This window comes from Drosophila willistoni, unplaced genomic scaffold (genome assembly GCF_018902025.1).
Source record: "Drosophila willistoni isolate 14030-0811.24 unplaced genomic scaffold, UCI_dwil_1.1 Seg752, whole genome shotgun sequence".
In the NCBI taxonomy this organism is placed as follows: Eukaryota; Metazoa; Arthropoda; class Insecta; order Diptera; family Drosophilidae; genus Drosophila; species Drosophila willistoni.
Window position 1 is genome coordinate 77,102 of NW_025814657.1, and position 13,731 is coordinate 90,832.

Consider the following 13,731-nt stretch of genomic DNA (forward strand, 5'->3'; position numbering starts at 1 on the left):
CCAAATTCGTGGCATCTGAAGCATCTAACAGGTGTATTGTCTATTCTAATGCGGCTTTCGTTCAGCCTAATTTTGATTCTGCCCACATTGAGGATATCTTTGGCATGGGCTGCCTGAACACTGATGGTCGCCCGCTGTGTACCAGCGAATGCTGGTCGTAGACTCTTTATCGCCAGAGTAGTAAATTGGACGCCAAACTGGCTCGAGAATTCAGCCACTAGCTCGTCCTTAGACACCATCTCGTCCAAGTCTCTGACATCAAGCTTGATGAAGTCTGAGAGTGCTTTGGCCTCAATCTGAGCACCGAAAGCTACTTCAATATCTTTCGTAAGCTTCTGGAGGTTTTCAGCCATCGGCTTGTTCATCTCCAATAAGAGGTCTCCATTCGCTGTGCGTCTTGCCTTGCGTACATTAGCGCCAATCGAGCGCACTTTGTCATCTTCACTAGACGTTACCATTTTTAGCATATCGCTATATGACAAATTGGCTTTATTAGCTAACAAAATAGCGTCTGGCCGATGCCTAGGGAAATCCTTTTTCGCTGGTGGTTTTTTGTTCGCACGTTTGTACTTAACTTGCTGCCATTCATGGGCGATTTGGTCTGGATCGCGCTCATTTCTTACCTGCCCTGGGGCAGATGTTTGTTCCCGCATTAATTTTTCTCTGGGAATTGTCGCTCCACGGTGTTTTTTTGGGGGAGTATTTCGACTTGGTATCATGTCTTCTCTGCGGCGCTTGGCGGAGTCATGATCACTCCCCATTATAGGCCTATTTGGCTTAGAGCCCGATTTCGCTGGCGTAACTTGTGTGCTTTTGTCGCTGTTATGCGGGGTTTTGTGAAACTCACCCGCAAGCACTCTGAGGCAGAGCAGTTCCTGCAGCTCCTTCATTCGCACAATGGCTTGCTTAGTGCCCATGTTAACGTGTCGGACTGGCTTTCGTGGTTTATCGTCCGCCGAGATGCCTTGGTTAAAGGTGTTGTCCAGCTGCCATATCAGTGATCCCAGTTCATCCAGCTCTGGAATGTGCGAGACCACTTGAACAGTTGGGCCATTCGGTGCCAAACATGGACTGTCTGGCATTAACCCAGCCTCTGCAGCCGCTTGAGGTACGCTGCATGCCGATGTTGTCGCTGACGGTGGCGATCGCATGAGCAGCGGCCGTTTACCGAAAATCGACTCTTCTGGTGCAGCAGTGCCTAGAAGATCTTCACCAATACGGGATTGATGCTCCAAGGATGCAGCTAGCTTATCCATGGGGACAGGCTTGGAAACAAACCAAATTTGAATTCAGATTTTAAATTTTAAATCCAAATTTAAATCTGCCGCCAAAAATGCCCGGAGGCGCCCCCTGCCGAATTCTAGGTAGGGGCTCCCCTTTGCTTACCAACACTGGCAAGATCAGCTGTGTTGATGCAGTTTTGACTAAGAAAAAGTTGGTGCAACAACAAGACGCACAATTCTGGAAGTAATTCGGATAAAAAAGTCTCACCCACACCAGGAAATATTTGGTGATGAGAGGCGGGAAAAAAGAAAAGAGAGGCAAGTAGCCGTCACCCTTCGCCCCCTCCACCGTCAGTGGACCGGCCTGCCGCAGAAGCAAAGATTGCTACTAGGCTAAATATTGAGGGCTGCAGCGGGGCTCCAACGACGTGGTATGTACTTAGTCTCCCTTGGAATCAATCTGACTCCTTTTTGACTTTTACAGGCGTTCCGGACACCAGTTTATAAAAGTTCAGACGGAGCAAAATATATACCGACAGTACCGCGGTTCACTTCGAATTCTGTGTGTCCTATGTATGTATGTGGGTGTAGATGTGTGTGTATATTCAACGTTTTTAGAGATGCTAGCAATTAAGCAAAATTTTCTTTTACTTGAGATTCTGTCTGTCAGTTGTCTGTGCTTTTGGGCATCCAGGCGCGTTATCCATGTACATACATATACATATGAGCAACCACCCCTCCCCACCAACTAATCGGTTCCCGGTACGCACCAACCCAACCCAACCCCAATCTCCCCCCATTCTACGATCCCTATAATTATTATATATATATAATTATTAAATTTTTGCTTTCTGTTTTTTTGCAATGCTATGTCCATGTTCCATTATAATTAGAGAGTTGTGGTGCGTAGCATTGGTGTTGTTGTATTCTGTGTGGTGTTTGGTTTCTCGTTATCGTTATCCATGGCATTGCCACTGGGGCCGGCCGACTCGTTTGTACTGGTAGATCTAGCATCCTTTTTGCCTGCATCTCCTCCTCCATGTCGTGAGGCTCGAAATTTACGCACAATTAGGCTACCGGTATGTTTGATGTTTCTTTTTAATCGGTTGCCACCGCCTCCATCACTGTCGCTGCCACTTTTATCCTTTTTGCCGTGCTCATTGCCTTATGTTGGATGGGTGGACCAGCGCCGTCGCCTTCCTCCTGCAAAATGGCATTTTTCGGATTTAGATCAACATAGAGAGGTGGTGGTGGTGGTGGTGGTAGCTCTCTTGCTGATGGTTTACTGTCCGGCAACTGTTGCTGCATATCAACAGTTTGTGGGAAGCCGGATCGCATGGCAGCACCTCGCGTGACTTCACATTCTCCTTGGAGCTGAATAGCGAGTACATATGAAAAGCTGATAATAACGATCGTGATTTCTTTTGATCATCATTGACACCGGTTGACAATCTGCTCTTCTTACGCCTTTGAGATCCCTGCTGACTGGTTAATGAGCGGCATAATAGTGATAGCTCAGACAGCTTTGAGCTGCTTCTGGCCATTTGTGTGGCAGTAGATATGGTATCAGCTTGAGTGGTATCAGCGACAGTGTCAGTGGCGGCATCGGTGCTTCCCTCGTTGTTTGTTTGGTTAAGTCACAGCCGTAGGTCAAAAGCAATGCGGGACGCAATGTTCAATGGATTCATCATTAAATGTTCTCTTTCTCTTTTAAAATCCCTCTGCCTCTCACTTACCGGAGATTCGCTTAAAGCGCACTCCATTCAAAGAAAGTCGTGGCAATTTACAGACTTCTATTTCCCATTGCACAAGTGAGTCTGTATTCGGGTCACCATGAACGCACCAAAGTACAAATCTACATAAAGAGGATATTTCGTATAATCTTTCATTTACTTTTGTCCCTCATTTACTTACCTTTCACGCTACTCATAGTCACAATTGTTCTGATCAAGGACTTCACGTATCTTTTGCATTATTTGATCCGGCATCAATGGTGATGTTGTCTTCATGGACCATGTGAAACGCAATACACGTGGTTTTGAAAAACATAAGAGAGAACGCACTGCAAAAAGTCAACTAAATGAAACCAAAGCATTAACTATTTATTCCTTTTTACTAAAAAAATAAAAACTAACAAAATAATCTTCACGCCTAAAAAAAAAAAACCCTTGTCCGGTCGATAATTGTTGCCATGAATAATGAATGATTTGTTAGTACACAAAAACTTAAAATTGCCAACAAACAATTCTTATTCAGAATTTTAAGTATGGAAAAACATTATTCCCTTTAATGTACATATCAAAATTACTTTCGTATTCCTTTTTAAAAAATTGTTTTCAACTAAAGTATTAAATATCAAATGAATAAAATTCTAAAGCTCTAAGATTCAGATTTTTAAGAAGAAAAAAGTTTTAAAAATTCTAGACTGCTAAAAACAAAAAATTTTAACTATGAAAAGTATTTATCGGAATAGAGTTACCAATATTTACAGCTGTGTTCAAAAAAATAGGATTGTAGTTGACTTGGGACTAAAAACTTAATGAAAAAGACAAATATTTCTATATTATAGTATTTTTTTGTTGTTAACTATATTTAAAATCTATCCAGACTTGGACAATAATTAAATTTGATGAAAAACTTATATAACATGGCATTAGCAAAGGTATGAAAATAAAAATCTGTCTATAAGTACATTCGACTCTCTTTGGAAATTCTAGGGACTCTTAAAATATTACGACTTAACGTTTAGTGTAATAAGTGGTTTAAAATTTTTAGGAGAAAATTAACTGCTAATGTTTAACATATTCATTAATTATGAACGGATTTGCTTTGAAGAAGTTTTTTCTGAGCAGTTGCTCAAAATTATAAAAAATTTTATAGAAAAAGTGCCTGATATGGTGTTTTCTCAATTACGTTTTGTTGACAAAAGTTTTTATAAGTTATTGAATAAGGCTCTTGCTATCTTAACCGACATCTCTTTCAAATGTTTTGATGTATCATCTTTATCTTCATCTTGATCGTTGCAAAATTTCACCATTGGTTAATGATCCTGAGACAGCAACATCTTCATCCACTTGAACATGGTCAGAAAAACTCACTCCGTTGATGTCAACTACTAGTACCATTGATGGTTCTTCATAATCCATAATTATTTGCAAATTATCCTGATAAAATTTAAATTGTCGACTGTTTGACTATATGAGTTCGAATTACCGCTTCGTAGCAATGATTTTTTTTGTTCCTATTACCGAGTGCCGAGTAACAATCGGAATTATTGAGGGACTCGACTGTATCTGTTATAATATTTGAATTTTTTTTTTTTAATTATTAGTATGTTTCTTTTAAGTGCCGTAAAATCGAAGAACCATCGTATTATATTGATAAATAGAATCAAAATGTCTACTTAAACCATAAAAAAATCTTCAAAAACGCAGTCAAAGCTATTCCGAATTCACTTTTAATCTGTTTCATAATACTTTTCATTTGAAGTAGATCCTTTGATGCTTAAAATAATGAGTCATTAGTATGCCATTGAGGCGATAAGATCAGACAAACGCACTAGGGAATTTCTCAGTACTCTCAGTTTGTCAAAAATTATTGAAAAAAGTTGAAGAGATGATCAACCACCGAGTTTTTCCGTGGTATTTTGTTTGCTTTTAATAAGTTCTACAAAACATTTGGAATTATGTCTAATTTGAACCTTGAAATTCAAGGTCCGATAATGGGAAAAATGGCTTTACGTTGTATGAATTTTAAATTTTCATTCCTATTTTTTAAAACACAGCTGTAAGTAATAAAATTCAATTCAAAATGACTTGCAAAATTTTTGGTATGCATTCAAGATTAGTTGCTGCTGCTGCTGCTGCTTTCTTGACCACAAAATTTATGATTTTTACATAATTTATTTATGCCTTTATTAAATTACTAATTTATTTAATAATGTATTAATTATTTCTTTGAAACTTAATATGTATATAGTATATATATATATTTATATGTGTATATATAATAACTACTAATCGATCCACTGAAGGTGGTGCTCGATGGATAACACGATTTATAGATAATCATCTGTACAAATAAATTGGTCACATGCACAAGTTTTTGTTTTGTTTTTGTTTTTTTTCTAATACATTATTTCATCCTTGATTTTAGTTTAGATTAAGTTTAATTTCTGTTTCAGTGACTACTTGGTATATTGATGGTAATTTTTTTGTTTTCTTAAAAAGGCTACTTGTTGACGCTCTTTGTTTTTATGCGCTTAGACTTCAGCTTCAGTTTTTGTTTTATTTTTAGTTTAGTTTTTAGTTTAGTTGTAGAGTATGTGATTTGATTGATCAACTCCAAAAAGTAAGTTTCATTTTTGATTGTATGAATCGATATCTATCGAGCTATCTAGCTCTCTCTCTCACTCACTCTCTCTACATTTTATCTCAAAACATATATTTATACATACATACAAATACATACAATATATAAAGTGAAGCGAAATTGCTAAATCAAATATGTATATAAGATCATTTCTTGTTACAATAGCTGCAAATCCGGGCCATTTTTTAGAGTGTGTTTAGATTAATTCCATCTTCCATCTCGTTTTCTCTTAGAGCAATTTCGTTAAATAGTTTTTAATTTCCATAACAATTGTTTTTTTTTTTTGTTTTGTTTTTGTTGTTTATAAACTAAAATTGCCATACACAATATTAACTGTAAATAGCTATATTTTAAATAATAAAGATAAGGATTAATTAGTATTTTTCCGATTTAATTCTGGATGTCTGCGCAGAGACAACTTGTTCGTTTCGTCGCCGGAAGAGAAGAGAGATGCCGTCTCTCAACCTATCGAGGACTTATCGCTAACCATCGATACTTATTACTCACAATCGATACTTATCACTAACAATCGATACTTATTACTAACAGTCGATACTTATTACTAACAATCGATACTACAATACCGGTTTCGGTATATACATGAGTATTTAACAGACTTTAAATAATTGGAATCTTACAACTCGGCCGTCCTGACGAGGAATCGACCTCGATTCCAATTGTTAACAACGAAGGGGGTAAATAAGAATCTTAAGTGGCTGGTGTCGCCTTTGCTTGGTTATCAGAAGTGCAATCTTGATCAGGGGCAACCCATAGCTTTAATTTGGAGGCTTCTAGGACCCCATCATATGGTAGTTGGGTGATTTGGGAGCCCTCTACATCCCGGATAACATATCGGTCATTCGGAAGTTTCTTATGAACCACATACGGACCACTATACCGCCTGATAAGCTTTTTGTTCGTGCCTGCCGAAGTATCCACATTCTTAATAACCACGAAATCCCCCTCCTCAAAACTAACGGCAGGGAGGTGATGCTTCGAATAATATTCCGAATTATATTCTTGGGACTTAACAATGTTACGGAAGGCTAATCTCCGGACGTCTACCTCTGAGGCATCGACCTCCTCCGTTCTCTCACCCAACCGTTCGGTTAGTTCATCTACTACCACACCTCGTTGTTCAACACCGAATAGAAGTACGGAAGCGGCAAATTTGGTTGTGGAGTGGACGGAGTTATTCAATGCAAACTCTATGTTCGGCAGTTGTTGGACCCAATCTGCGTGGTCCACAGGTTCCGTCAGTTTACCCAACATGGGGCCCAACACACGGTTAACCCATATGGCCAAGCTTCTCGTGCACTACTCGTATGACATGATTTATCATTTCGGAAGGGACATAAAGTTGGGGTACACTCGTCGAGGGCAGGCGGTACACTACTCCATCTCGCAGTTCGAAATCCGCTATCTCATATTTCACTAACTCATCTCGGAGTTTGACAATCTCAGGGTCCCGGTTCTGGGTTAACTGCAGTTGGAAGTCAAGGTTTATATCGTCAACGTATGCGGCAGTTTCTATTCTACTTAGAGCATCAGCATGGGGCATACCAACCCCCGAGCGGTATACAATCGTGTAGTTATAGTTTTCCAACAGCAGGGCCCAGCGAGCAATCTTGGCGGAATGTCCACCATTTCTCAGTGTCAGCGCAAGGGAATTACAATCGGTCACGATTCTGAACGGGATGAACTTAAGGTATGTCTCAAAACGTTTTAAGGAATACACTATAGCTAACGTCTCTAGCTCATAACTGTGTAGTTTCGATTCAGCGGCGGAGGCCATCTTAGAGAAGTAGGACACTGGGTGTAATTTACCGTCTGTTTCTTTCTGGAGGAGCACTGCTCCGAAACCAATTGAACTAGCATCGCAGTGTAACTCTGTTTCAGACTTCGGGTTGTAAATAGATAACACTGGGGATTCGATCAGTTTCAACTTCAGTGTTCGGAAAGCTTCAAGACATTCATCGGAGAAGACATAAGGGGTATCTTTTCTTAACAATAGGCCTAGGCAACGCTCTAATTCCTTGCTATCCCTTGGAATGGGCAAATCCCGTATCGCCTGAATATGAGCTGGTTTAGGCGTGATACCGGCGGAATTGGCTAAGTAGCCCAAGTACTCTAGTTCCCTATACGCAAAACGGCATTTCGTCAGCTTCAGGCATAGCCCGTTCACTCTTAACACATACAATATTTCCTTCAGAATCTCAAGGTGGGTTTCAAAGTCATGCGACGCGACTAGAATGTCGTCCATATATATCACCAGTTGACCTCGGTTTATAAATTCCTTAAGGACAAAATAAACGAATCTAGCGAACACGGAAGGGCCATTACAAAGTCCGAAGGGCATGCGTACATATTCAAACTGGCCATCAGGGGTTACAAAGGCAGTATATTTGATTGAGTCTGGGTGCATTTTCACATGGTGGAAACCGTTCTTCAAGTCCAAGATGGTGAAGAATGATTTGCCACCCAGATGTTCAATGCAATCATCTAACAGAGGAATCGGAAAATGATCTCGAACTGTAATTTTGTTCAACGGGCGGTAATCTACACACTTTCTTAGCGTGTTGTCCTTTTTGCGTACAGGGACAATCGCGGCAGCGTAAGGGGAACTACTGTGGCGAATAATGCCAGCTTTCAAGAGATCGTCACAAATCTCACGCACCTCGATGCGTTCGTGGTGCAACAGACGGCGGGGGCGGCAGAAAATCGGAGTTTGGCTAGTCAATTCTATTTTCATCTCATAGTTCATGGGCTTGATTAAATCTGGATCAACTTGTACATACGAAGTGGAAATAATAGACTTAAGGGCTGCGGTTTGCTCTTCCCGTAACGCGGGCTCTATATCAAAGTCTAATTCACTGACAGCAGGGAGCTCAATGGCATTTATCGCCATAAGTGCATCGTTCAATGTTTCCGAAGGTACAGCAGAAGTTTTCGGAAGGGGAGAATCAGACAACAATTCGGCAGATACAATCTCATTCCTATCATACGGCAGTATCACTCTCTCTTCCATAAATATGTCAAAGGACTTCAGAACAGCAGTAAGTTTTGGATTTATACATTCAGTCTGTTTATTCATGAGTATCAACGATTCTTTTTCATATTTCAGTTCTTTCAGTTTACATAGTCTAATATTAATTTTATACAGAAGATCTCTACCTATAATCATCGGCAGTTCGGTTGCTTGGTTCGTCAGGACTTCAAACGTATGTATTATCTGTGTGTTGCGGAGGCGAACCCTACACTGAACTTGGCCTAAGGACAGAAGTTGGCTATTTCCTAGGCCACGGCAGTTCAAAGTACGGGGGCTAAGACGGCAGTTGGAAGGGACTTCAGATTCACGGATAAAGCTCTTTGGGCTGCCCGAATCAAGGAGAGAAAACATATCTATAAATTTCCTATCTTGCACTTCATCACAAACAAAAGCAACACTCACCAGTTGTAAATGGTCTAGTCGAACTCCTGCTTCATCAGCGGCGGCAGCAATGAAATTGGTGGCATTTCCAATTCGAGATGGGCAATTCTTGTAGATGTGGCCCACTATGCCACACTTGAAACACGAATTCGGCGGTTGTTGCAGTTGTTGTTGGCTGCGCCTTCACGCTATTGCTCTGTCGGGAGGCAGCGGCCTGCATACGGAGGCGCTCGTAGCGTTCCAGTAAGGGCAATCCATCAATTATCAGGTCGACCAGCTCGTTCTCCGGAATCGGAGCATTCATGGCAATCTCCTGCATCTCGATTGCGAATCTTAAACATCCCTCGCCTGCCTATCAAGGCATCAGCTTGATGCATCAGCGCATCAGCGCCGGCCACGCAGAGCGTGGTACACTTCCTCGACGCTACACGAGCGTCCAAATTCTCGCAAGAGGATTGCTTTTAATTCTTCGTAGCCGTGCACCGATACCGTGCGCAGCAGCACCGCCGCCGTACCTTCCAGCATACGACGGCATGCGATCAAACGTAGGCGGTCGTTCAACTGCAGAATTCCAAATGCGTCTTCCAGGTCGTTCAGCCATTTCTTCACGTCATATGCGTTATCCGCTGAAAATCGAGCCACCATGCTCTCAATGACACTCACGTCACTAACTTGCTGCCTCGGTGCTTGGAATTCGTCAATCCCTTGCTGCAGTTTGAGGATTTGATGCTGTAGCTGTAGCAACTCATGTTGTTTCTGCAGAGTCGCCAGTTGCTCATCCAGGCTGCGGGAGGCGGAAGTGGCCGGTGTGATGGCGGCCGCGGAAGTCGGTACGGGGGGCACTAGAGCGGGCATCTCTTCCCATGGGTCCGCGTCGAGACCGGTGACGGGGCGGCGAGCAAGGCCGCAACCCGCATGGCAGACATATAGTCGGCGGGCACAGCATCCGCAGGTACAGTGGATGTGGCAGCGGCGGCAGGTACCGTAATGGATGCGGCGGCAGCGGCGGCGGGTACAGCAATGGCAGCGGGTGCAGCGGCGGCAGCGGTGGTGGGTACAGCAATGGCAGCGGTGGCGGGTACAGCGATGGCAGCGGGTGCAGCGGCGGCAGCGGTGGTGGGTACGACAGTGGCAGCGGGTACAGCAGTGGCAGCGGGTGCAGAGGCGGCAGCAGGTGCAGCAGCGGCAGTCTGCAGAGGTGGCTTGTAAGCGGTGGGCACCGCAGCGGTGGGTGCAGCAGGGGCGAGTATGACGGCAGTTGGGCCAGCAGGGGCGAGTGTGACAGCGGTTAGCCCAGCAGGGGCGGATGCACCAGCGGCGGGCCCAGCAGGGGCGTGTGCGGTAGCAGTCGGCCCAGCAGGGGCGGATGCACCAGCGGCGGGCCCAGCAGGGGCGTGTGCGGTAGCAGTCGGCCCAGCAGGGGCGGATGCAGCAGTGGTTGGCCCAGCAGGGGCGTATGCAGCAGCGGAGGGCCCGGCAGGGGCGGATGCAGCAGCGGCGGGCCCAGCAGGGGCGTATGCAGCAGCGGAGGGCCCGGCAGGGGCGGATGCAGCAGCGGAGGGCCCGGCAGGGGCGGATGCAGCAGCGGCGGGCCCGGCAGGGTCGAATGTGGCATCAGTTAGCCCAGCAGGGGTTCGTATAGCAGCAGTTGGCCCGGCAGGGGCGAGCATGTCAACGGTTGGCCCAATCTGGGCGAGTACGGCAGCAGCGTGCCCAGCAGGAGCAAGTGTGGCGGCAGTTGGCTCAGCCGCGGCGGGCCCGGCAGGGGCAAGTATGTCCGCAGTTGGCCCAGCAGCGGCGGGCCCGGCAGGGGCGAGTATGTCGGCAGTTGGCACAGCGGCTCTCGGTACTGCAGCGGCGGCTCCAGTGGCCGCCGGTACTGCAGCGGGAGTCACAGCAGTGGGTGCACCAGCAGCGGTGGGCGTGGAGGCGGCCGTTCTCGATGTGGAACGTGTGGCCTGCCGTGTCCCGAAATATTTATCTTTTCGGGTGGTCACCCCACTTCTGAGTTGTAAATAGCTATATTTTAAATAATAAAGATAAGGATTAATTAGTATTTTTCCGATTTAATTCTGTTTGTCTGCGCAGAGACAACTTGTTCGTTTCGTCGCCGGAAGAGAAGAGAGACGCCGTCTCTCAACCTATCGAGGACTTATCGCTAACCATCGATACTTATTACTCACAATCGATACTTATCACTAACAATCGATACTTATTACTAACAGTCGATACTTATTAATAACAATCGATACTACAATACCGGTTTCGGTATATACATGAGTATTTAACAGACTTTAAATAATTGGAATCTTACATAACATAAAATTCTATGCATTTATTGTTTGTAGATAGTACACGTGGGTGTCAAATATATTTACTAATAATGTATTTATGTATGTTTAATCCATAATAGTGACAGTGATAGCAAAAAGTGCTCTGATTGGAGGATTGGGTTTAAGTTTGGGTGTCGTTTACTTCACACAAGTTTAGCATTAGGCTTTAGCTTTAGTTAGTTTTAACTTTCTTTCTTCCTTTCTTCGTTTCTCATTCTCTTTTACACAAACAATGAAAACACAGAATTTTGGCGATTCCTGTTTGTTGTTCATTTACTTTTTAAATACATGTATTTTTTGTTGTTTATTATTTATATAAATGTAAGTGTATAATTAGTTAATAATTTTAAAAAAACATAGGCGCATGTGTGAATTGTTTTGGATATACGCAACGGAACTCAACGTTGTCGCTTTCATTTTTGTATTTTTTTTTTTGTTTTCTGTATTTTTGGAGGGTTAATCGCGCCGGATTTTGAATTTCGATTACACGAAAATTCAATATCGCAAAACGACAATCCGACAACTCCGTTTCGATCCGTAAAGCATTCCGATCCGTTACGATACAACGATTAGATACAACGCGTTACGATACGATACGATACGTTACGATATGATCTGTGATCAGTAGTAATTTGTAATCTGTCTCACTCTCTCTCTTAGCTCTGTATCATATCATTCTCTCACACTCTCTCTGCTCTGTATCTCTCTCTCTCCGTCACGCGCGTTTACACTATGGGGGAATCGTTTGTTTCAGTTTCAGTTTTTAGAACTATTAACAAGAAGTAGTTAATGCTTGTTTTTGTTAATTACTGGTTTGGCTTAACATTAAATAAAAAATTTTAAACATATTATTCACGGCTGGAAAAAATATTAATAATGGGTAAAAAAAAAAAGAAACAAACAAATACGAGAAATGAAACCAAAAGAAAACATAAGAAAATAGAACGGAAAATTAAACGTTTCCTTATTAAGAAAGAAAAGTAAACGCAATATTTTTTAATTTTTTTTTGTAATTAACTAATTTTGCATAATAATTTTCATTTTGTAATTTTTTTTCTTTGTTTTATTTTATTTTTGCATAATGTATTTGAAATAAAAAAAAAATTTAGGGAAAAAACAGGACGAAAAACAACAAAGCCTTCCTAGCAGAGTGTGGGGGTGGCGGGGGGGGGGGGGGGTGACAAAATGGAAATATTACATATAATAATAATTATAATTATATAGTTAAATCGTATATAAAGCAAATGTGGCTATATTTTATAAAATAAAAAAAATAGTATACAAACAAAAAATATATATAATTATATGTAGAAAGACGAAATAAAATGTGACGGAGAATTTTTTTATTTTTTTTTTGGAGAGCGCAGAGAGGAAGCGACTAATTTCATATATTTTTTTTGAATCTTGATAACTAAGAGCACTAACCATAGAACACATAGATGGGACCAACTCATGATTTTTGATTGCAAACGCTAGCCTAGTCATGAAACCCCAGAGAACTTCGGGAAAACCCGAACGCTCGTACTCTCAATGAGAGCGTAAAGTGGGGAGAGGGCCAAGCAGCTACGAAAAAATTTCAGTCTAGCACAGACCATGGCAAAACGAGTGCTTTCGTAAGGTAGTCTACTCGGCTGCCTTTGACTTCGGGTTTACTAGCTCTTTTGCCAGTGCACGTTTGCTTGTCAAAGCAAACGCACTCATACAATTATACAAATGCTAGTTTGGCAGCCGAGTAGACTACCTTACACTTATTTTGCCATGGCACAGACTACAGAACGACGAAGGCAGGGCCTATGTCGCTTGTGATTTCGTTCTGTCTATGTATGTGTACACTTGTCTGTACATGCTCAGGCTTCGTAGTGTGTGTGTGACGTGAAGTTGTACAACATTGCATTTCAACAGCTCGCTCGACCAAAATGTTTAATTTTTGACAAAACAGCGTCAATGCGAATAGGATATGCCCCTGTGGAAAGAATATCAAGAAATATTGGCATCAGCTTTGTATGTACTTCGGTGGCTGTACCGATAGAGTGCTCGCTTCGTGATGTGTCTTAGGGAATATCCCTGGTTCGATTCCCAACTCTAAACCGACCAATAAGTTTTTTTTTTATTATAATTTTGTTTTTTTTTTTTGTTCATTTTTTTGTTTCTTTATTTTTTGTTTATTTTTCTTTTTATTCTATTTTTATTATAAAATAAAAAAAAGCTTATTGGGCTATTTGTTTAACAGAGTACTATTAAGATCGAGTGGGCGCTGTTGTATAGTGTATGTATTGTATAGTGCCTGTTGTGGAATTTGGACCCATTGGTAGAGGTACAGCAAATCGCTTGTTGTTGTTGTTAGGTTTGCTTGTAGTAATTTTTCTTTTTTGTT

The 13,731-nt window shown here is 42.1% G+C and overlaps 1 protein-coding gene and 1 long non-coding RNA gene across 2 annotated transcripts; one reads left to right on the forward strand and one right to left on the reverse strand.

Moving 5' to 3' along the window:
- Window positions 1-1,434: 1,434 nt before the first annotated feature.
- Window positions 1,435-1,937, forward strand: LOC124461936. The gene is made up of 2 exons (XR_006955325.1): window positions 1,435-1,654; window positions 1,708-1,937. It is a non-coding gene; the product is annotated as an uncharacterized LOC124461936 (long non-coding RNA).
- Window positions 1,938-2,053: 116 nt separating this feature from the next.
- On the reverse strand, window positions 2,054-2,614 carry LOC124461935. The gene is made up of 2 exons (XM_047013341.1): window positions 2,510-2,614; window positions 2,054-2,367 (listed from the first exon to the last, which is right to left on the reverse strand). Exons 1-2 carry the CDS (start codon window positions 2,612-2,614, stop codon window positions 2,113-2,115), a joined length of 360 nt encoding a protein of 119 aa, XP_046869297.1. The 3' UTR covers window positions 2,054-2,112.
- Window positions 2,615-13,731: the final 11,117 nt, after the last annotated feature.